Source organism: Anomalospiza imberbis, chromosome 6 (assembly GCF_031753505.1).
Source record: "Anomalospiza imberbis isolate Cuckoo-Finch-1a 21T00152 chromosome 6, ASM3175350v1, whole genome shotgun sequence".
In the NCBI taxonomy this organism is placed as follows: domain Eukaryota; kingdom Metazoa; phylum Chordata; class Aves; order Passeriformes; family Viduidae; genus Anomalospiza; species Anomalospiza imberbis.
The window spans coordinates 55,255,938-55,277,782 of NC_089686.1; the positions used below are offsets into that span (position 1 = coordinate 55,255,938).

The 21,845-nt window shown below is 56.9% G+C and overlaps 4 protein-coding genes across 6 annotated transcripts in view; 2 read left to right on the forward strand and 2 right to left on the reverse strand.

Moving 5' to 3' along the window:
- Positions 1-290: 290 nt before the first annotated feature.
- DDB1 (damage specific DNA binding protein 1) lies at positions 291-12,080 on the reverse strand. The gene is made up of 27 exons (XM_068194433.1): positions 11,920-12,080; positions 11,144-11,292; positions 10,926-11,042; positions 9,829-10,050; positions 8,515-8,629; positions 8,319-8,416; positions 7,467-7,625; positions 7,019-7,102; positions 6,751-6,867; positions 6,329-6,431; positions 6,158-6,233; positions 5,970-6,078; positions 5,572-5,750; positions 5,328-5,491; positions 5,140-5,247; positions 4,721-4,928; positions 4,530-4,625; positions 4,247-4,358; positions 3,675-3,798; positions 3,274-3,438; positions 2,842-2,936; positions 2,548-2,718; positions 1,967-2,076; positions 1,634-1,803; positions 1,421-1,523; positions 1,076-1,199; positions 291-786 (listed from the first exon to the last, which is right to left on the reverse strand). Exons 1-27 carry the CDS (start codon positions 11,978-11,980, stop codon positions 703-705), a joined length of 3,423 nt encoding a protein of 1,140 aa, XP_068050534.1. The 5' UTR covers positions 11,981-12,080; the 3' UTR covers positions 291-702.
- A 626-nt stretch (positions 12,081-12,706) lies between these two features.
- Positions 12,707-16,302, forward strand: TKFC (triokinase and FMN cyclase). The gene is made up of 17 exons (XM_068194408.1): positions 12,707-12,848; positions 12,934-13,124; positions 13,196-13,306; positions 13,392-13,573; positions 13,644-13,722; positions 13,821-13,910; positions 14,023-14,057; positions 14,154-14,238; positions 14,313-14,402; positions 14,486-14,602; positions 14,773-14,892; positions 14,976-15,113; positions 15,359-15,465; positions 15,549-15,652; positions 15,731-15,764; positions 15,871-15,960; positions 16,048-16,302. Exons 2-17 carry the CDS (start codon positions 12,974-12,976, stop codon positions 16,216-16,218), a joined length of 1,704 nt encoding a protein of 567 aa, XP_068050509.1. The 5' UTR covers positions 12,707-12,848; positions 12,934-12,973; the 3' UTR covers positions 16,219-16,302.
- A 454-nt stretch (positions 16,303-16,756) lies between these two features.
- On the reverse strand, positions 16,757-19,835 carry CYB561A3 (cytochrome b561 family member A3). Of its 2 annotated transcripts, none has more exons than XM_068194419.1 (6): positions 19,753-19,835; positions 18,010-18,215; positions 17,737-17,945; positions 17,510-17,664; positions 17,140-17,296; positions 16,757-17,026 (listed from the first exon to the last, which is right to left on the reverse strand). In XM_068194419.1, the coding sequence occupies exons 1-6, from the start codon at positions 19,818-19,820 to the stop codon at positions 17,003-17,005; spliced, it is 819 nt and encodes a 272-aa protein (XP_068050520.1). In that variant the 5' UTR covers positions 19,821-19,835; the 3' UTR covers positions 16,757-17,002. The 2 variants fall into 2 exon arrangements, with proteins under 2 accessions (XP_068050520.1, XP_068050521.1); XM_068194420.1 differs by lacking the exon at positions 19,753-19,835 and adding an exon at positions 19,042-19,195.
- Positions 19,119-21,845, forward strand: part of TMEM138 (transmembrane protein 138) — a 92,301-nt gene continuing 89,574 nt past the window's right edge. Inside the window, exons 1-5 of one of the 2 annotated variants that reach the window (XM_068194431.1) lie at positions 19,119-19,255; positions 20,046-20,267; positions 20,340-20,511; positions 21,286-21,361; positions 21,445-21,566. In XM_068194431.1, coding sequence (XP_068050532.1) covers positions 20,140-20,267; positions 20,340-20,511; positions 21,286-21,361; positions 21,445-21,557 — 489 coding nt within the window. In that variant the 5' untranslated portion in view covers positions 19,119-19,255; positions 20,046-20,139 and the 3' untranslated portion in view covers positions 21,558-21,566. Of the gene's footprint in view, positions 19,256-20,045; positions 20,268-20,339; positions 20,512-21,285; positions 21,362-21,444; positions 21,770-21,845 lie in introns of those variants that run through there. The other variant, XM_068194429.1, reaches the window with a different exon arrangement.

Consider the following 21,845-nt stretch of genomic DNA (forward strand, 5'->3'; position numbering starts at 1 on the left):
ATCCAGCTTTCCCAAAAAATTCCATTACCATCTGCCTCTCAAGGCACTCACAGTGCCACTGGCAACCAGGCAAGGAATTAAAATTTGCTACAAATCCAAGAAAAGCCAGAAAAATGCACCTGGAAAACAGGTGTCCCCAAGATCTCAGACCCTCGGACACAGATATCATCATTCCTCAGGACATAGATATTTCCTCTTGGACTATTTTATTTGGTAAAACTCCGAAATCAGCAACAGCCTAAACTTCCCAGAACTTCCCTCCCTGACCAAGGCATGGATCCTATGGAGAGAGTTTTTCTGCTCGGTTCCAGCCTCGGCTGCTCCTCTAGCTTTGATTCCTCTTCCAAAAAACCACAAGGAATCAAAAAAAAAAAAAACCAAAAACAAACAGGATCAAAAGCAAAACCAAAAGCCAAAAAAAGTAATAAAATATCTAAGGACACGAGGGAAAAGGGAATCAAGGCGAGGGCATCAGATCCCCGTGGATCACCCAAGGAAAGGGACAGTTCTGGGCCCAGCCAATTCCACAGAATCCATGAATCCCAGCAGGAGATGACTGACACCTCCCCAAATTCCTAACAAGCTGCTTCCCCTCTGAGATTCCATCCCCCTCCGGCCGCTGCTGCCAGTGTTGGGCACAGCTGGGGAAGGATTCCCTTGCTCCATGTGGAGGGTAGGGGTAGGGAACAATCCCGAGTCCTGCTAATGGATCCGGGTCAGCTCCTCTACGATCTTGATCAGGTCATCCACGGTGGCTTCCCTCTTCATCCCGCTTCCATCGTCGATCTGCACAGCGAGGAAAAGGCATTGGAGACATTGGCAGGTGCCAAAAAACATTTCCAGATCATTCAGGAAGGTGTGGATTTAACACTTCCCAGACAGGCTGTGGCTTTCCCATCTCTGGAAGTGTTCCAGGCCAGGTTAAACAAGGCTTGGAGCAACTTGGTCTACTGGGAGGTGCCTTTAAGTCTCTTCCAACCCAAACTATTCCATAACTCTACAGTTCCATGATTTACTGAGCCTAGGTTCCTGAGCAAGATCCTTGAAGGATCCAAGGCCACATTCCCAAGCTCACCTGCAGGTTTGCCACCACTTCTTGCATCTTGGGCCTGCTGATGTCCAGGAAACTCTCGATCAAGTCTCCATCGATGAATCCTGTGGCTGGTTCCGTCTTCCGTTCGGTGTGAAACGATCTCCAGGTGCCGCTGTCAAGGAGCCAAATCCACAGGGAATAACACCAGCCCTGGACATGGTTAATGGTGGGATGGCTGTGCTGGGTTAATGACTGGACTCTGTGGTCTCAGAGAGATTTCACATCTTTTGTTCCATGATTGCTCAGGGCAATGGAAACCCACTCCCACCCTCTCCAGCTGGTAAACTCTACCCAGCACAAACTCCTGGCTGGAATGCTAAAGGATATAAGGAATGCTCAATCTTCCCCACGCTCTTGATAACTTTGTTGAGCCTGTTCTGCATGTCCAGGAGCAGGTTGTACCAGCTTTCTGACAGGGATGTCACCAGGCCTGCACGGGAATAACGGTCATGGGAATGTGGCAGGGGATGGAGCTGGATGAGCTTTCCAACCCAAACCGCTCCAGGATTCTGCAGGGAATCCTCAGCCCCTGCTCCTTACCGATCATTCCATTGACAGTGCCAAAGAGCACGGATCCCTGGGTGGGCGTGGAAGTCTCTCCTAAGTTCTGCATGACCAGGGATCCATGGCAGAAGACATTGACGAACTCTCCCAGGTGGGATAATCCCACCTCCTGCAGGTGCTGCCGCTCCTCATCCGTCGTGGCCGCGCTGGAATCCCAAACACCGCTCAGTCCTGGACGGGGGCACTCCAAAACCTTCCCTTGCTCCCAAAAGCTGGGAATGCTTCTCCAGTTTTCCTGAAGATCCATCCCATCACCCCATCCCTCCCAGCACGTGCTGTCCCATTCCCAATCCATCCCAACCAGTTTACCTGTCCTTCTGGCACACAAACAGATTGAAAGCGTTCTCTGCTCCCAAGAAATTATCATCATCCAGGATCTCCACGGCACTCATCCAGTTTGGATTGAAATCCCGGGCAATCTGGAAGGGGCCAAGAAGGGACACGCTGTGTCCAGGTGGCTTGGCCTGGGATCCTGCATCCTCATCCCACCTAACACCAATATTCAGGAGCAAGGGGGGATCCAGCATGTCCCTCTCTGCTCCAGGAAGCAGCTGAGCAGGAAAGGCACGCCTGGAGGTGGTCCTAGTCCAAGTGGCACTTGGATAACATCCTGGAGAAGTGTGGAGCAGCCTACGCCAAAGTCACTCCAGCAATTTAAACCTCCATTCCAAGTGGACACCAGGCATCCCAGATGGCATCTCCCACCCACCAGGCACCAGCTGCTCTTCCCACAGCCAGTTCCCTAGAAACTGAGGGATCCATCCCTCCAGAAACCACAGGGATCCATGTCAAACCTTATCCAATCAAGCCAAACTCCTCCTTTTATCCCCTCCAACACCATTCCCTGTGCCCAGAGCAGTCGGAATTCATTCCTGGCACCGCTTCCGTACCTCCTCGAAATTCCCTTCCATGGGTTTGTAGGCCAGGAGCAGCACAGAGCGCATGAGGTCTCCCACCAGGATGAAATCCCCCTTGGTTTTCAGGTACAGGGCCATGATGTTGTTGTAGTGGTTGCACTCCGTGCGCAATTCCTTCTCCGCTGTCCACTCGTACAGGCGCACCTGTGGGATGGGACACGGATCCGGATTCTCCACACGGGAGCTGGGATATGTTCCGCAACAGACATCTGGCTGACATCCAGATCCACAAATACACTCCCAAAAAAAAGTCAAGGCCTTGCCTACCGTGCTGTTGATGCTGGCTAACAGCTTCCCATTGAATTCCACCATGGAATACACAGCTCCCTTGACCTCCTTCTCAGCCAGGCTCTGCAGCTTCCCTGGAATAAAGCCAGGCATTACTTGGGTTGTTTATCCAAAGAGTGGGAAGTCAGGGGGGATCAGCTGAGCTGGCCTGAATTTTGATTCCTAAAAAAACTGTCTCTGAAGGGGACAAGTGACATGGAAAGCAAATCCCAGAATCCAGGGCTGGTGAGGGATTCTTGGGCTTCTCTAGGAGACAGGGGGAAAGGGAGCACAGTACAGACCCCAACAACAGATTCCTTGGGAAAAACTGCCTGCTCCTGTGACACAAGCTCTCTGGGGTTTGAGGAGCTCATCCCTGATCTCCCACAAGAAAAAGCTGGATTTTTCCAGGTGAGAGCACTTTGTTCTTACCATCGGAGTAGTGGAAGACGACAATCCGGCCCTGCTTGGGCTCTGCTTCCTCGGGATACACCATGGCAGTGCCCACAATGAAGTAGGTGTTGGGATCTTTTCCCAGCTTGCAGGAGACCAGGCTGAGGGCGTACTCATTTTGCAGGAATTGGTGAGCATGGAGCACTGGGAAAAAAAAAAAAGTGGGAAAGGTAGAAACAATTGGGATTCCAAAGTCCTTAAACTGAAAGCTTAAGACACATCCTAGAGATTCCCTCCCCTATTTCCCACCACCTTGTTCCATCAAAAATTGGTATTCCCTAAACCTTATGGCTGATGTTCCTCCCGGAAAATGCTTTGGCTGAAGCTCCCCTGGGCTTCTCCATGATGGGAAAAGCTGGATTTTGGGATGGGACAGGTACCTTCGAAGGTGTGCTGGTCTATGATGAGCAGGTTGTGCACTTCCACCTCCTCTCCGAAGGATGTCTCGTGCGGAGCTGTGCTGCTGGAAAACAGCTTGCTGGTGCTCACACTGCTGGACAAGGCCTGGGAAACAGGAAAATTTGTCACATCCCGATGCTACTCGGGATGTCTGCACAGCCTCAGGTAGCCAGTGAGCAGGAAAATGGATGGGAGAACAGGTGGAGGAAGGAATGAGTAAAGGGACACACTCCCTGCTCCTGCAGGGCTGAGTGATGGTGTTAATCTGAGTTTACAGAGCTGTGGCTTCCAGAGCTGGATCCTTGGGAAAAGGAAAACCTTGGAGACCATACAGAAGCCTGTATGGGACATGGAAGGAGCAGCACCCAAAAATAAAGGGGATCAGGTGGAACAGTGGCTGTGTCACCCCCTCAGAGAGATCCCACCATCCCATTCCTCCCCAGCTGAGGAACAGGACTGGACTCACAGCTTTGGAAAGGAGGACCATCAAGGAAAACCTGGAGCAGGAATTCAGATCCCCACAGCATAGGGATGACCCAGCCTGGGATCTCACCTGGGTGCTGGCACTAGGTCTGAGCGCCGTGGTGCCTCCACTGGCATCCTGCACCTCGATCCGGCTGGAGAGCACCCCGAAACACTGGGATACCTCTTGGTAGCAGATTTTCCTGTGGGATAAATACAGCCATGTCAGTGGGAGAGCCAGGAAAGGCCATTCCAAGAGCTCTGGAAGCAACAAGAGCTGTCTGTTTGCTCCTGGGATGGCAACATCACCCCAACCCGTGTCCTGTGCAGCAGAGCACCGTGATCCCACGAATCCTCATCCCAGGAATCCTCACCTGGGTGACTCATAGAGGGGAACAGTGCGGATGTGCAGCTTCTGGATCTCATCAATGGTGCCAATGGTCAGGGTGCTGTTGTTGGCCAAGGCCAAACTTGTGGGGAAAAAAATAATGGAAAACTGGGTGAAACAGCAAGAACCTCCCTCTCCTCCATATCCCTTAGGATCAGGAACTCGTGGCGGGCTCACCTGTCAGGATATCCGTCGGAATTGAGGGGGCACATGTAGTTGACCTCCTTGAGGTTGACGTTGGAGAAGACCAGCTTGTGGTTGCTGCTGTAGATGACAGTGGGGCGGTCGGAGCAGGCGAACACGTTGGTGGTGGACAAGGAGCGGAATGTCCTCAGCACCGTGGGCTGTGTGCCCAGGGTCACCTTCTTCCTGTCACTCAGCAAGCCTGGATTCAAAGGGAAAAGGGACTGGGATATGCCACAGTACCTCAGGGAAAAAAGGATTGCAGGTAAGTGCACACCAGATTTAAGAATCCATCTACTTCCTCCAGTGTGCTGGAGAAATCCCCCAGCCCACAGCCAATCCCACCTGAGCATGAGGCTGAGAAAGCAAGGAGGATCTTTCCCAAAAAACTGGAAAGGAAGGGAAAAGGTCACCTGTCTCAAGGCTGAGGCCGAAGTAGAAGAGAGCTCCATCCCCCAGGGCACACAGGAGGTAGTGGCTGCTCTCGAAGGTCGTCATCAGGATGGAGCGAGGGATAATCTCTGTGGGAAGCAGGGAAAGGGATGGATGAGGTCACTCAGGACATGGACAGTGACCACTGCCTCTCTTGGGAGGCTCCTACCTCCTCCCAGCATCTCCTTGTGCAGCAGCTCGAAGGACGGGAGCTTCAGGATGCGCGCAGAGATGTCAGTCCAGAGCCCGATGGCACAGAGCGGGGACATCCCGTTGGAGTCTCCCAGGGGGGTGATGTCCAGGCAGGCCACCTCGTGCTCCATCTCCGTGCAGCTGGGAGGAAGAAGAGAGGACAGGTGTCTGCCTGGATCCCAAATCCCAGCCTGCCAAGAGCCCTTAGGATGTGGGCTCACCTGATCTGCCGGAGCTCCTGGGGCCGGATTTCCAGGTAGTACAAGGCTCTTCCCACGGCCACCACCACCTGGTTGCTGTTGCAGGAAGCGACACTGATGTTCTTCCCATTGGGCTCTTTCCACTCGCTCACCAGGGATTTGGGCTCCTGGCTGACCAGTCGCACCGATGCAGACGTGATCTGGGAAGATAAGACAGGAAAAATCATGGAAAACAGTGTTTCCAAGGTGGGTGGCACAGAAAGAACCTCCCTCTTTCCATATCCCTTAGAAACATGAACCCAGGATCCTGTTTGCTGATTCCATCAACTCAGGGAAGCACTCCAACCTCTGTCCTGGATATGCCACGATCCATATTGCACCAGGAGACCATATCCACGTTTTCCTCATGCTAGATTTACCTGGATCAGCTGCTGATGCGCCACGTTGCCACAGAAGAACGTCTGCTGGTCATCCACAAATCCTGTGAGCTCTGTCTCTTCCACTTCCTCTCCATTCAACATCAGCACCCTGAGCAGGGAAGGGAACTCCCATTAATTCCTGCTCCAACATGAGGCTGAGAGCTTGGATCAGCTCATCCCACCTTTACCTGGTCTGGCCAACAAATGACAGCACCAAGGTGTTGTCCGTCTCCCGGTGCGGATCTGACCTCAGTGGCCACAATCCTGTAACAAGGAGGCCACAGTTCCTCACAATTCCACATGTCAACCTCATCTGTGCCCACCATGTCCCCCCTCAGGCTGTGGAACACCTCCCACACCTTTAATTCCTGGCAGGTCAATGCTGGCATGCTCATGGATCCCAATGCCATTCCGGATGATCCGCAGCGATCCCTCTTTGAAGGCCCCAGAGCAGGTGACCAGCTGGAGGAAAAGCAGATGGATGTTACCAGCTGTGGCTGGGAAGCTCTCCCACTCTTCTATGGGAGGTCCCATTTCTCATGGAAATAGGGAAGTCATTCTTGAATCATGGAATCCTGGAATGGAAGGGACCTGAAAGATCCACCAAGGCCAGGCTGGACAGGGCTTAGAGCAGCCTGGTCTGGTGGAAGGTGTCCCTGCCCACGGAATGAGATGATCCTTAAGGTCCCTTCCAACCCAAACCATTCTGGGATTCTATGATTTTATGGACATGCTCAGCCAAAAATTCCCAGCAGTGAGGAGGGAAAAGCAGGAATGTTACCTGGCCTTGGCCTTGCCTCTCCAGGTCCACCACGCACATGTCCACAATGGGCCCGAGGTTGGTGAAGGTCTCCATGGCCACCACGTAGGATCCCTGCTCATTGCTGTCCACGTTGAGCTGGGAATAAATACTGGAATCAATTTTTGTCTTTCCAGAGGCAGGACAGGAAAAGGGCGGGCAAGGAGAAGACAGGAAAATGTATCCACACCTCCAGGTTTTGACGGAAATTGAGTCCTGTGGGAGCACACAACCAGGAGCTGCCACGTACCTTCACGAGCTGGGAATCTCCAAGCCTGGAGCCGACAAACACCACTCCGTTATCCAGGTAGGTCAGGCACTCGGCAATGGATGTCTGGGAAATGGGAAGAGGCAGGTGACTCACCAGTGGTATGGAAAGGTCCTGGCACACACACATATGCCTTCCACCACTAAGCTGTTATCCAACAGAAAAACCCTGGGCACAGGAAGGGGAATTAATTCCTTCATAAACCCCACAGAGTCCAAGCTCCTCCCAGTACAAGTACCAGGAAAAAAAAATGGGAAGGAGGTATAAGTTTAAGTGCCCACAGGGAATTTTCCCAACAGTTCAGGGCTGTGACAAATGCAAAGCAGCAACACCTCCAGCTCCCAAAAATTCCCACTCATTCCTGAACGGAGCCCTTCCTGACTTGGGAGAATCCCAGGCAAGTGCCAGGGATGGCCCAGGTGATTCCTACCTCTCCCAGCAGCTCCACACGCAGATCCTTCAAGGTGACAGTGCCGTCCATCTGCTCCTCCTTCTCCAGGAGCAACATGAAGAGTCGCCCTTCCATGTCTCCCAGCAAATACCGCGATCCGTTGGGATCCACGCGGTTGTGGCACACGATGGTGCTTTGCTGCAGGGAAAGCAGGGAATTCTAGGATTCCACTGGAACAGCCCCAAACTGGTCCCCAAAAGGTCTGTGCAGGCGATGCATTCCCAGCTCCAGTATCCCACCCATTCCAGAGCTCCAGGAGCGGACTGAGACCTTCAGGCACCAATATTCCCACTTCTTGCTCCAAAATTTCTAGCCTGTCCTTATTTCCATCTTAAAAGAACCTTTGGATGGCAATTCCAGCCCTCTTTCAGCTCGGAGCAGCACCTCAGCCATGCCACTGGAGCTTCCTCCTCCGATTAAATGTGGGAAGTGGCCTGTTATTCCCACAAAACCCACAAGTCCAATTACAGTCCCAAAATCTTTAAGCCTTTTCTCCTCTTAACAAGTCTCCAAGGTGCTCATCCATGTTTTCTGCTGCCTGAAATGAAACCAGGCTCTGCCCTGGAACTGTGCCCAGACCATGCACTAATTCCTAATTAATCCCATTCCCTGGGGCCCAAACAAAATTCCAAGAGCTCTACAGAAAGTGGAGGCACACAGGGATCATGGATGTCCCTTGGCCTCCAAAAACAATGACCAGGAAGCCAGACCTCAGGAAGTCCAAGTAAGTGGCACTGTTAGACCACACTTGGGACAACAGGGGTTTGAATTCCTGGCTGGAAGGCCTGGGAAAGGAGGGATTTTTTGGGATGCAGTCCTGGATCACCTCACCTTGATGATGGGAGGAGCGATAGCCAGATATTTATCCCCATTGTGGTAGGTGATGGATTCCTGCCCGATGATAATGGCGCCTCCGAAGGGCTCCGGCACTGTGGGATGCACAACAGACATGAGACAACCTGCTCGGAAAACAGGAGCCATCCAGTCTGGAAAAACATGGCAAGATCTTTTACAAACAAGGCCCAACCTGCGATGACCATGGAGGCTTCGGCCTCCACATTTTCCTGCTTCCAAGGGCCTTTGTTGAATTCCTTCTCCCGCAGGGACACCTCGTATGTCTTCACGTGGCGGCCCTGGGGGTCCTGGAAGAGAAGCAAAAGTGGATGAGATTCCAGAAGTGAGGAGATTCCACCTCATCTCCCGCAAAAACACCATTCCAGGGAGCTTCTGAGGCTTTCCACCTCCTCATCCAGCCCCACATCCAGACGCCACCATTCTCCCAAATTTTTCCATAGATAATTTCCCCCTGAGGAAATCCCTGTACTGGAAAACACTGACAAGTATTTTTCCATTGTTTTACAACTGATATTCTGGAATTTATGTTCCTCTGACAAACTGGGAACAAGTGGCATAATGGAGTATCACCCCCTCCTCCAGCTCTTGCAAACAATCAGGAATTCAGGGGGTTCTATTGTATTTCCCTGTAGTTTCAGAACTTCCCAAAAATTATCCCAGCTGCTGCAATCCTATTCAGACCAAGTCCTGGGATAATGGGTAATAAAGGGAGAAAGAATCGAGGAAACAGCTTGGAAACATTCTCCTCTTCATAGGCAGGGACTGAAACAATCCAGAGGTTTATGATTCAGAACCGACATCCTGCTCCTGCTCCAAGGGTTCAAGTTGTTTTGACACGGGTTGTGGAACCCTAAAGTTGGAAAAGCACTTTTCCAACTGCTCCCCCAGACTCCAGGTATGTGGTGACAAAGTGGTTTCCTCCCTTCAGGAAGTTTGGGGGGATCCAGCAGTGCCCAAACAAGGAATAACGGAGCCACTGCTGGCATGGGATTTCAGCTAAGCTCAGGATAGCCTGGAATTTAACAAAGGTAAGCTTATCCCTTGCTCAGTCAGAAGAGCAAAGGCTCTTTGGATCAAAACAGCTTCCAGAGAAGACCTGGAATGCTTGCTCCATAAGGAGCCAGGTGATGGGAGAGGTTATGAATCCTCTTTATACACCTGGAATCACCACCTAAAAATACCAAGCAGGCCACTGCCTTGTTTTTTAAGGAAAGGCTCAAGTCTCACTATGGGTTGTGGATCTTGCAGGAAAGATCCCTAAACTCCTCCTGTGGGTATAACAAGGAAAATTCCGATCCAAGGCAGAGTTGCCCAGGAATCCTGTGGGAAAGTGTTGCTTCCTTCCTCCCAGAGTTGGAAAAAGGCAGCATGGAGGAACATGGACCTGGAGGAGCTGGAATCATCCCTCACTCTGCCTTCCAAAAAGCCTTTGGAAAACCTTGGGAGCCCTTGGCTCCACCTGGGTTATCCATGGATAAGCAGGCACCTGGTAGACGAAGCAGATGGTGGGAGCTTGGCAGCCGTAAAGGAATTTCACGTCGATGACCTGGAGCTCTTCCAGGCGGATGTTGAAGGCCTTTAATTCCTTGTTATCCCGATCCAGGGGGATAACCTTGAAGAGGCCATCATAGAGCCGCAGCCCGATCATCCGACACTCGGGATCGATGATCCCGATGATCCCAGTCTCTGAGGGGCGCCCGATGCGATCCTGAGGGAGAATTCCAGAGAGAGGGGAAAGAAAAAGGTGATTAGTGCCAGGACAATATTCCTGAAAAACAGGGACAGGAGTTAGTTGCCAGCCCTTAGGTGAGGAATGGCTCCTTGCACACTTCCCAACAAGCTTGAAAATTCCAGCTGGGAAGCCACCAAGCCTAAGCAGGAGATGCCTTTCCAACTGCCACACCTGGCAGAGCTCCCACACCACACAGCTTCACCACAAATTCCCACAGGACTCATTTCCCAGGGAAAATTCGGCCTCACAAGGAGTTTAAGGCTTTAATTTTCCTTAAATTTAATTTCTTTCCACAAGGTCTCCCAAGAATATAGTTGAATCCATAGGGACACGACTTGGAGCATCCTGGTCTAATGGAAGGTGTCCATGGCAAGGGGTGGAATGAGATGACCTGTAAGTCCTGTCCATCCCACACCATTCCAGGATTCCATGTGCTGGTTTATATGAGATATCAGGAAGAAATCCTTCTCTGTGAGGGTAATGAGGCCCTGGGATGGATTTCCCAGAGAAATTATGGCTGTCCTATCCCTGGAAATGTTCCAGGCCAGGCTGGATGGGGCTTGGAGCAACCAAGGATAGCAGAAGGTGTCCCTGCCCACAGAAGGGAACTGGATGAGCTTTAAGGTCTCTTTTCCAACCCAAAACAGAATTTCCAACCCATTCCCAGAATTCCACTAATCCTTCCAGAGACCAAGACTAACTCTGGAAACATCCTGAGACCCATCCCAGATCCAGCAGCCGGCAAGGAACCACCAACAGAACAACAGAAGTCCAACACCCTGCTGCACCAGGAAGGCAAAACCATCCCTAGGGAAGGGAATTCCCATCCCAGGTGCTGCAATCCCCCTCACCTGCACGTTTCCATGGGCACGGGTGATGATGTCGATGCTATCCCCGTTCTGCTTGTACTCCAGGATGCAGGCGTTGTACTTGGCCGTCAGGATGAACAGCAAATCCTTGCTCTCCCCCTGCCCAAAAAAACCCGGTCAATGCAAATTCCAGGGGTGGACATTCCCGTCCCACCCCGCCCAGGTGGGCACAGCTCCATGCCTGCTCCGCCAGCACCCACCTTGGGGCGGAAGAGCTCCATGACGGCGGTTTTTCCGTACATTCCCACTTCCTTGACGGGCCGGAGCCCCTCGGCTGTCACGACGTAAATCTCCAGCCGGGTGTTTTTGGCTATCAGCAGGTTCAGGTCCTCCGCAGAGGTGAAGTGTCCTGGGAAAAGAGGGAAGGAATCCCAGAGGAGAGATCAGCTGGCACATCGGGGTGACAGGCTGCACTTCCACAGCCTCCCTGGAGCGTCCCAAAATCCCAGCAGCTTCCTTCCACGGTGCAGAACGCTCTCAGCAACTGCTTTCCCTCAGCCTGCCCTCCTTGTTTTTCTGCAGAAATGTTCTTCCCACTATCTTTCCTCGGGAATCCTCATTCCTCGGGTCTCTTCCCACCACGCCCAGCACTCCCAGGGCTCTTGGGGCTCCCGTAGCTTCCCCAGATCCCACTTTCTCTCACTCCTGTTTTGGATTTCAGGAGCACTTCGATCCTTCCTCTACCCCAAAATCCCTCAGTATCCCAAAACCCTCCGGTACCCCAAAACCCTCCGGTAAGCCTAAATCACCGGTACCCCCAAACCCCCTCGTACTCCAAAACACACTCGTGAACCCCAAAACCCTCCCGGTACCCCCAATCCCTTCTCGGTGCCCCAAAAACCAGCCGGGACCCCCAGCGCCCCCCGACACCTCCATCCCCCCGTGTTCCCCGTACCCCCAGCGCCCCGGTGCCCCATAATCGCCCTCCCACGCTCCCCTAAACAGGGTGCTCCCGCCACCCCCCGGCCCGCGGTACCGGTGACGCAGCCATTGACGGCCGTCGGCTTCTGCGCCGTCACCACGTAGTTGTAGGACATGCTGGGGGAACCGGGAGGTCCCGGAGGGGGCGCGGGGGAAACCGGGGGGGAACGGAGAGCGCGGCCTCTCCGCCGCCGTCGCCACCACTTCCGGGAAGTGGCTACACTGGGCCGCTCTAGCCCGCTGGGAGGACATGGGGGAGCAGACGAGAGGAGCCGCTCTAGCCGGCTCGGCGGACCGCGAAGAGCAGCCGAGAGGAGGCGCTCTAGCCGGCTGGGAGGACCGTGAGGAGCAGCGAGAAGGGCGGCTGGAGGACCCCGCAGAGGGCAGGTGTGCAGGGGGATGCGCGGCGGGTCTCCCCCAAAGCCCGCGGGACCCGCGTTGGTCACACCCTGGTCCCACGCCGTATCCCGAAGGGAGGGCCCCACATGAGAGGGCGCAGCTCTGTGCCCCCCGAAACCTGGGGTAGGGGTCCCCGCTGTGAGGGGGGAGTGTGGATCCTTCCAGGGCCTGCACTGAGAGGAGATCCCTGAACGTGGGAGTCCCCTCATCACAAAAAAAAAGGGGTCCCTGTTTGGGGGTGGTCCCATCCTGGTCTCCCACCTCAAAAGGTGGTCCCTCTTTGAGGGGAGAGCCGTCACTGTCCTCTCTCATCCCAAAAAGCTTTAGAGGTTATCCCATCCTGGCACCTCATCCCAAAAGGAGCTCCCTTCCTGGGGAGGTGTCCCTGTCTGGGTACAACTCCAATGCCAGCCCCATTCCCACCAGACACTCCCCATAGCATCACCATCACACCAGACACCATCCCATCCCGCCCCCTTCCCAGCCCCCACTCTCCGGACCGCTGTCCACTTCAGACTGGACCTTGCCCTCTTTCCAGACAGATTCCATCTTCGGATCCGAGTGCTGCACTCCGCTCCCATGGAGGTGAGCCCAGAGCAGGGGTGTTGGCATTCCTGTGGGGTTGGCATTCCTCCTTTTCCCATGCCACTGCTCCCCATTTTCCCCACAGGTCCCCAAAAAACTGGTGACAACGGTGTCCGGCTGTGCCGATGACGCTCTGGCCGGGCTGGTGGCCTGCAATTCCGGGCTCCGGCTGCTCCAGGGACACCGGGTGGTCCTTCGGCATGACCTGCAGGCCATCCGTGGCCGTGTGGCTCTGCTGTCCGGGGGGGGGCTCCGGCCACGAGCCCGCCCACGCAGGTGAGACCCCCCTGTCCCACCTGTCCCCCCCACCCTCAGACACGGTGACGAGCCCCCTTCCCTCTCCACAGGCTACGTGGGGAAGGGAATGCTGACTGGAGTGGTGGCCGGAGCCATGTTCGCATCCCCGTCCGTGGGCAGTATCCTGGCAGCCATCCGGGCCGTGGCACAGGCCGGAGCAGGTTGGGAACACACTGGAGTGGAATTTAGGGGTTCATCCCTCTCCAGTGCTGCATCATTCCCGTTGTCTCTACATCCATCCTGCAGCCGGGATCCTCCTGATCGTGATGAACTACACCGGGGACCGGCTGAATTTCGGGATGGCCCTGGAGCGGGCGCGGGCTGAGGGGGCCGACGTGCGCATGGTGGTGGTGGGAGACGACTGCGCCTTCACCACGCCGGGAAAAGCCGGGCGCCGCGGCATCTGTGGCACCATCCTCATCCACAAGGTTCTGCTGGGACCCTTTATGGGGATTTGGGGAATTCCGGGGGGTCGCTCACCCGCTCTGCCCGGGACAGGTGGCGGGAGCTCTGGCCGAGGCGGGAGCGAGCTTGGATGAGATCGAGAAGAAGGTGACGGTGACTGCCAAAGTCATGGGTGCGTTGTGTTATCCCATGGGAATGCTGTTCTGTGTCCCCCAGCCCCTGAATCCCAAAAATCCCCCCAGTTTTAACAGAACATTCCCACCTGCACAGGTACCCTGGGTCTCAGCCTATCTCCCTGCAGCATCCCAGGATCCAAGCTCTCGTTCCAGCTGGCTGAGGATGAGATGGAGCTGGGGCTGGGTGAGGAGCGGCCCCTTGGTGTCCCTCTGGGGTCCCTGGAGGGTCCGGATGTCCCTGCCCCCCCAGGGAGGCGTCACCAGGGCTGGGATGTGACACGGCCCCATCTCCGTAGGGATCCACGGCGAGGCTGGAGTGCGCAGGATGAAGGTGAGGAGGAAATTCTGCTGCATCCTCCCCGTTCCCAGATCTGCCTATTCCCAGACCTCCCCACTCTGCTCTTCCCCTCCTCCGTGTGTCCTCCAGGTGCTGCCGGCAGATAAGGCTGTGGAGACGATGCTGAAGCACATGACGGATCCATCCAATGCTTCCCACCTGTCCCTGACCCCTGGTGAGCTCCCCAGGACCCTCTGTGCTCCTCCAAATCCCCTGGATCCCAGTCTCACCCTGCCCCCCATCCTGCAGGATCCTCTGTGATGCTCGTGGTCAACAACCTGGGTGGATTGTCCTGCCTGGAGCTGGGAATTGTGGCTGGAGCTGCTGTGCGCTGCCTGGGTGAGTGCAGAGGGAAGCTTGGGATCCCACTCCCTGGCTCCAGCCGCTCTGGAATGACCCTGTCTCAATCCCGGATCCTGCAGAGAACAGAGGGATCCGCATCGCCCGGGCCATGGTGGGATCCTTCATGACGGCGATGGAAATGGCTGGAGTCTCCCTCACCCTTATGCTGGTGGATGAGGAGCTGGTCAGGTTGATCGGTGAGTTCCCGGTGGGAATGTGGCCTGGGATTGGGGCACAGAGGTTTCCACGTACTGGCTGATGGGACACAAGGTCAGTGGGATGTCCAGGGGTGGAATTCCTGGCTCCTGGGTGTGCCAGTGAGGATCCAGTGGGATCCTGAGCCACCACACGCCGCTGGCTTCTCCAGATGCCAAGACCATGGCCGTGGCATGGCCCAACATTCTCGCGGGACCGGCAACCACCCGGAGGGAGGAGGTGCCAGCACCGACAGAGGCACCCAGGAAGCCACAGGATGAGACTGGAACTGGTACAAGGCTCCCATCCCGTGTCGCACCCCTCCGTGCCTCAGTTTCCCTTGGGGATGTGCAGGGATGCACCTTCTCTCCGCAGGGCCCAGCACGGCACGGGTGGAGCGGGTCCTGCAGCGGGTGTGCAGCACCCTGCTGGATATACGGGATAAGCTCAACGAGCTGGATCGGGGAGCGGGTGACGGGGACTGCGGCCACACCCACGCCCAGGCAGCCCAAGGTGGGTGTGGGGGCCATTATCCAGGGAGTTGTGGGGAATGCTACCCCAATGGCACCTCCCAGGAGCAGGGAGTTCCCCAGGTCATCCCGTGGAAAACAGGGGGGTCCCTTCCTGTAATTGTATCCTGGAATGTCTTTGCATCCAGTGGCCGCTTCTATGGAATTGAGGGCTGTCCCTGCTTGTCCCCACGAGGGACAGGGGACTACAGGGCCACCCCCATCCCGTTGTCCCTTCCATTCCCACAGCCATCCAGGAATGGATGCGCTCCCGGCCACCTCCGGCTGCCCCTGCCCAGCTGCTCTCCGCCCTGGCTGATGTGCTGCTGGAGCAGATGGGAGGCTCCTCCGGAGTGGTGAGTGGGAATGGGAATGGAAATGGGAATGGGGGAACACACCTGGCCGTGTTTCCAGCATGGAATTGATGGTATTCCCAAAGCTCTACGGGCTCTTCCTGACGGCGGCTGCCCGGAGCCTACGTGGCCGCAGCGGTTCCCCGGCGTGGGCTGACGCCATGGACGCCGGGATTGAGGCCATGCAGAGGTCAGTGCTGGGGGCTGTGGAATCCCAGTGCCCCCTGGGAATCCCAGTCCCCCCTGAATTTCCCTGCGTCCCACACAGGTACGGAGGAGCTGCACCAGGAGACCGGACAATGGTTAGTGCTGGGAGAGCCCGGGAGCCAGGAAGGCTTCCAGGAGGATGCCAGGGAGTTCCCACCTGGCCTCAGCCCTGGCTCCCAGACTAACTCCCACTTTTCGCAGCTGGATTCGCTGTTTGCAGCCGCACAGGCTCTGCATTCCCTGCGCAATCCCGGTGCCGACCCGCTCCAAGTGCTGGCGGCAGCTGTCCAGGTATGGAGAGCTGGGAGCTGGGATGGTGGGAGAATTGGATGGGAACCCCTGCTGTTATCCTGGGAAACACCCTGATTTCCCTGGCAGAGAGCAGAGGCGGCGGCGGAGGCCACCAGGCACATGGAGGCTGGGGCGGGCAGAGCCAGCTACATCCGTTCATCCCGGCTGGAGCAGCCTGACCCCGGGGCTGTGGCAGTGGCAGCAGTGCTGGGAGCGGTGCTGGAGGGGCTGCGGGACCCCCTGGGCACCCCCCAGTAATAACAGGGATGTGTATCCCCAAAAATCTGTGTCCCCTTGTAGTGATAGAGACGTGTATCCCAATAACCCCCCCTGTTCCTTCAAGGATGTCTTTCCCAATAAACCTGAGGATGTGGCCCCCAGTAACCCTCTGTGTCCCCCATGCTAGCTTGGAGGGGTGGGATGATGAAATTTGGGGGTGTGGGGGTGCCCCCCGTTGCTCCAGGCTGGGAAGGAAGATGGGAACAGGGATCCTGTGACTGGAGGAGGAAGGAAACCCAGCGTGTGGAGGGGAAACCACAGAGCTCACATGGCTCTGGGCACGGGGTCTGGGGCGATTCTGGGAAAGGGGCAAAGAAGAAGCGGGGACAGGGCAGAGCATGATCCCAAATCCCGTGGGGTGACCACAGGGAGCTGTCCCATGTCTCCAGGGAGCCAGCAAGGACAAGCCCTTGGAAGGGACAGCTTGGCTTGGCCAGGACCTACTCCCAAGCTCCCACCTCTCCCACCCCAGCTCCCAGGCCCTCCCTTGTCCCCAGGGATTTGAGTGCTGGAGCCCTGCAGAAGCCAATGTTTTATTCCATGTCCATGAGGTCCCTGAGTGGCTCCAACCTGAGCCGGATCCTCTGGAGTGGGAGTGATACGGATGCTCCTCTTTGTCCCAGCGAGGCTCCGGCAGCTCCAGCTGTGGCGTTGAGGGATGGCACCGGCAAGCGCTGGGGTTTGGCATGGCCCGGGATCTAGGCAGGAGCTGGCACGTGGAGGCACAAGGATGCAGCTTGGGAGTGCTGGCAGATCCCTGGGATCAGCGCTCGGCAGAGAGCAGGGGCTGTGGGAGACAGGGATGAGCCGGGATCCCTCAATCCCTCCCCCACCCTCGGGACTGTGCTGGGGGGCAGATTCCCAGTTCGGCTTCCCAAATCCACCCAGCGCGTCCTGTACCTGCCGGGAGTCCGGGGAGTCGGAATCCGGGCGCTTCCAGCTGGGCCTGGCCAGGGTAGCCACCACGAGCACTCCAAAAATGAGGATGAGGAGCCCCAGGGTGTTGGCAAACACGGCCTCAGCCGGCAGGAGCTTGTACGCCATGGTCCCGTTCTTCCTGGAACGGGGAACAGAGGCTGGGAATGTTCTGGATGTTCCCAAACCCCCCCTCAAACCTTGCAGGGAACTGTGCAGGGAACCACACACCTGAGGAAGTGCTCAGTTCCCTTTGCTCTGTGCTGGTCACTCCCAAATCCAGCCCCAGTCCCCATCCTGAGCCCCCCCTATCCCTGTGAGGGATCTTCCCAAGCCCCCCCGCCCCGGCTCTCACAGGCTGAAGAAAAGCTTCTCGTTGATTCCCGACACGCAGGAAGCCACGGACAACATGAGGATGGTGGAGCCGAAGAAAACATGGATGGGCTTGTAGAGTGCCCGGAGCCAGGTGGGAGCCCAGGGAAGCAGGAAGGCTCCAAAACCTGCCGCCCACTGAGGGAAGAGAAGGTGAGGGTGAAAAACTCGGGATGCTGGAGGATGGGGGGATCCAGGAGGGATTCCCACCTGGCAGGAGAAGAGCAGGACAGTTCCCAGCCCCATCCAGCTGTGCAGCGAGTACATGTTGGGCGTCCCTTGGGAGTTATGGAAGCAGAACACGGCCGCCAGCCCCAGCACGGTCAGGACGAACGCTCCCAAAGCCAAGCTGCCGTGCAGCACCTTCCAGGGAAGCTTGGGGCCGCTCCACGTGTTGGGAATGCGGTAAACCAGGGCAGCTGTGAGGGGGGAGAAAACGTCAGGAAGGAGCCGTGCCGGGATCCCCGCGCTCCCTTTGCTCACCTGCGCCGTAGAGCACCACCAATCCCGTCACCATCAGCACCGGGTGCCAGTTGAATGTCCGGGAGCTGCCGTCCAGGGAAAAGCCCCCGCGCCAGTGCTGGCACCAGGTGCCCACCATGGCCACGCAGAGCAATCCCAGCGTTCCCAGGAAGGCACAGAAGGGCAGGAAGGGCACGTCCAGCATGGCCGTGGCGCGGTGGTGGCACCTGTGGGCGAGCGAGGAGCCGGCTCAGGCTCCGGATGCGGTCCCAGGGAGGAGCCACGGAAAGGGGAACTGGGAGCCTCAGAGGGTGTGGGGGGGCAGCTGTTTCCCAGCCTGGGGAAGGTGACAGGGATGGAGCTGCTTCCCAGCCACGGAAGGTGGCCCAGCTGCTTTCCAGCCTGGGAATGGTGGCAGGGATGGATCCAGGATGGTGGCACCTGGGGATGATGGAGGTGCCTTTTGGGGCTCTCCAACATCACCAGGAGGAACCGCGGAAAGGGGAACTGGGAGCCCTGAGGGGGTGACCAGAGTCCAGCTGTGCCCTGGACTGGGAAGGAGGCCAGGGATGGAACAGGACATGCAGAGCAGGGCACGGCACCCCAGGGAATGGCAGCGAGGAGCTCTTGGTGTCAGCTGTCATGATCCCCCTGGCAGGAACCCGATCGCTCTCATTTGCATGTGATTTACATGTGCCCCCAGAAATGGGTATTTCTGTCCCCTCCGGGGACTGGGGCTGTCCCGACACCCTCAAATCAGCTGCCTCACGGGACATAGAGACAGGAAAGGCGTGGAGACACGCGGCCCTATGCTATGGTTCCCTAAAATCTGGGACACAGAGACTCACGGATTTCCCAAATCTGGACTACTCGTTGCCATGGCTCCCCGAAATCTGGGGACACGTGCCTCCACAGCCTCCCCCAAACCTGAGGCTCCCCTGGACCTGGAACAAAACGCCCGGCCCTGACGCCACCCAAAACCCAGACCACGCGGTCCCTCGGCCCCTCTCAACCCCGGAGCCGCCCACCAGCGCTCCAACCCCGGGGCTGTACCTGGGCCCCACCGCCCCCTCCTCGTCACTGGGCGCCGCCATCTTGGCGAGCGCCGCTCTGCCTGCTCATCTCTATGGTTTTCCCGCCCACCCCAATGTACCGCCACAGAGGGGAGCGGCGGCCAGAGCGGCCCCGCGGGTCCTCCAGCAGCCACTTCCGCCTTCACTTCCGGTTCTGGCGGCCGTTTCCATGGGGACCAAGATGGCGGCGGCGGGTGAGCGCCTGGGGCGGGGGCACGGCGGGGGCAGGGGGAGCCCCGAGACCGGGACCTCCGGCACTCAGGGGGGTTTGGGCGTATCGGGGGAGCGGACCCCGGAGCGGGGAGGGGTCCAAGGACAGGGGGAGAGGGCGGCGAGAGGGGGCCCGGGGGATCCGCAGTGGTGGCTGTGAGAAGGGGCGGAATGACGCGGGATCTGGAGGGGCAGAGGGTGATTTCTTAATCCCCATATCCAGCTCTTTCCCCTCTCATGTCCATCAGTTTCTCGCTCCCATGTCCAGCCTTTCTTCCCCCGCATTTCCAGCCACTTTCCGTCCTTTTCCAGCCCCTTTACCCCCGTCTGTCACCATGTCTCCCCCTCAGGGAATTCAGCCCCCAGCACAGCCCTTTTCCTGCCGGGACACGGGGGATCCCTGTCCCCTCCGTCCCTCTCCAGCCAGGATGATCCCTGAGGGGCCTGTTCCCGTGGGATATGTGTCCCACAAGGACTGTACCTGCACCAGTGTCCAAAAATTCCCGTCTGTCTCTCCTCACTCCTCTCCCTGGGCCCACAGTGGGACATGCCCAAACCTGCTCAGAACTGCCCATGGAGCTGGGAACAGCCAGGAATAACCTGCTTGGACACTGCTTCTTGGGACTGCACGTCTCCCTCATCCCTGGATTTCCTCACATGGGGATGGGGGGTGGATTTTAGGGGGAAGGAAGACACCAGAGGAGAGAGAGGACACAGCTCATTGGGTTTTCCTGGTTTCCGGGATCCATCCCAATCCCCGTGTTCCCCCTCCAGGTTTGGGATGTCGGGAGAGGCCCTGCTGAGTCCCCCCAGCGCCATGATCCGTTGGGAATGCTGGGGCTGAGGGCTCCAAGCCCCAGGAAGGAGGATGCTCCAGCCCAGCAACTACAGCCTGGTGCTGTTCCTGCAGTTCCTGCTGCTTTCCTATGACCTCTTTGTGAATTCCTTCTCGGAGCTGCTGCGCACGGCTCCGGCCGTGCAGCTCGTCCTCTTCATGTGAGTACGGGCGAGGTGGGGCAGCAGATCCAGGAGACCCAGGAGCCCACAATCCCTCTGTTCTCCCGGCAGCATCCAGGACATCGCCATCGTCTTCAACGTCATCATCGTCTTCCTCATGTTCTTCAACACCTACGTTTTCCAGGCAGGATTGGTCAACCTCCTCTTCCATAAATTCAAGGGAACCATCCTGCTCTCCGCAGCCTACCTGGCGCTCAGCATCTCCTTCCACGTCTGGATTATGGTAGGATGGCGTGGGCACAGCTGCTGGATTCTCCCAAGGGATTTTTCCATGACACTCAGCTTCCCCCGGTCCTTTCTCATGGTCTCCCCCTGGAAGGTGTCCCATGGAAGATGTCCCATGGAAGATGTCCCACTCCATGACCCTGTGGTTGGCATCAGGCTGGAAGTGTCCTGCCCAATCCCAGCCCCATCCCAGCTCATTCCCTAAGGGCCGTGACCCATCAGAAAATCCTCTTTCCCCAGGGAAAGCCTGTGCTAGCAGCTCCTGGTTTTCCTGGGATTAATCCCTATACTTGGGGCAGCCCACTCCCTTCCCACAGCTCCGCGGGCTGTGCAGGCTCCCGGATCTGACCTGGCAGCACCTTCCCCTTTTCTTTCCTGAATAAACTCCTTCCTAGCTCCTTCCCAATGGAGCAGTTCCCACCCCCTGGACACTTCCTGAAGTTCCCTCCATCCTGCTGTCCCGGAGCACAGGGAATGTTTGGGAGGTCAGGAGCCACAGCAGCTGCTCCAGCGCTGCCCACGCCGTCCAGGAAGGGGATTTGCAGGGATTTGCAGGGATCCGCAGTCTGAAGCCGGAATAGGTCCGGGCTCAATGCCTAAATCCCCTGAGCTGCTTAACCTTTAGAGTAGGGGAATTCCCAAATTTCTCCAGGTGTTACTCTTGGCTTGATGTCCCTCCATTCCACTCAGAACCTTTGGAATGGGGTGAGGGGTCTGGGAGGGCTCAACAAAACTGCTCCAGGGGTTATTCCCAGTTTTCCAACCCCCTCAGAACCTGCGCTGGCGTGACCCCAGCCGCTTCATCTGGACTGAAGGCCTTCAGACCCTGTTCGTTTTCCAGAGGCTGGGTAAGGACTCCAAGGATCAGGGTGGGATCCCACATCCTTTGGGGGTGCTGGGGGCCCTTCTCTCATCCCGAAATTCCCTGCAGCGGCCGTGCTTTACTGCTACTTCTACAAGCGGACAGCTGTGCACCTGGGAGACCCCCTCTTCTACCAGGATTCCCTCTGGCTCCGCAAGGAATTTGCCCACTTCCGTGGCTGATGGATCCCCGGGATCCCCTGGAGTCTCCTCGCACTCTGCAGGCTCTGTCGGGGTCGGTTCTGGCTCGTCCTTTCTCTGGGGACCAGCCCTCAGGATTTTGGGAGTCAGCGGGAGGCTTGTGGGGCGTCCCAGCGTTTCAGGGCCACAGCCTTGCTTGGCACTGGAATGTTTCTGGAAACCCTAAAGGAATAAATCGGATGTGTTTTCCTGAGGCTGCCGGGTGTTTGTGCCCACCCGGTGTCACGGCTGCATTCCTTACATTGAAACTCAGCTCGGCGCAGCGCTTGC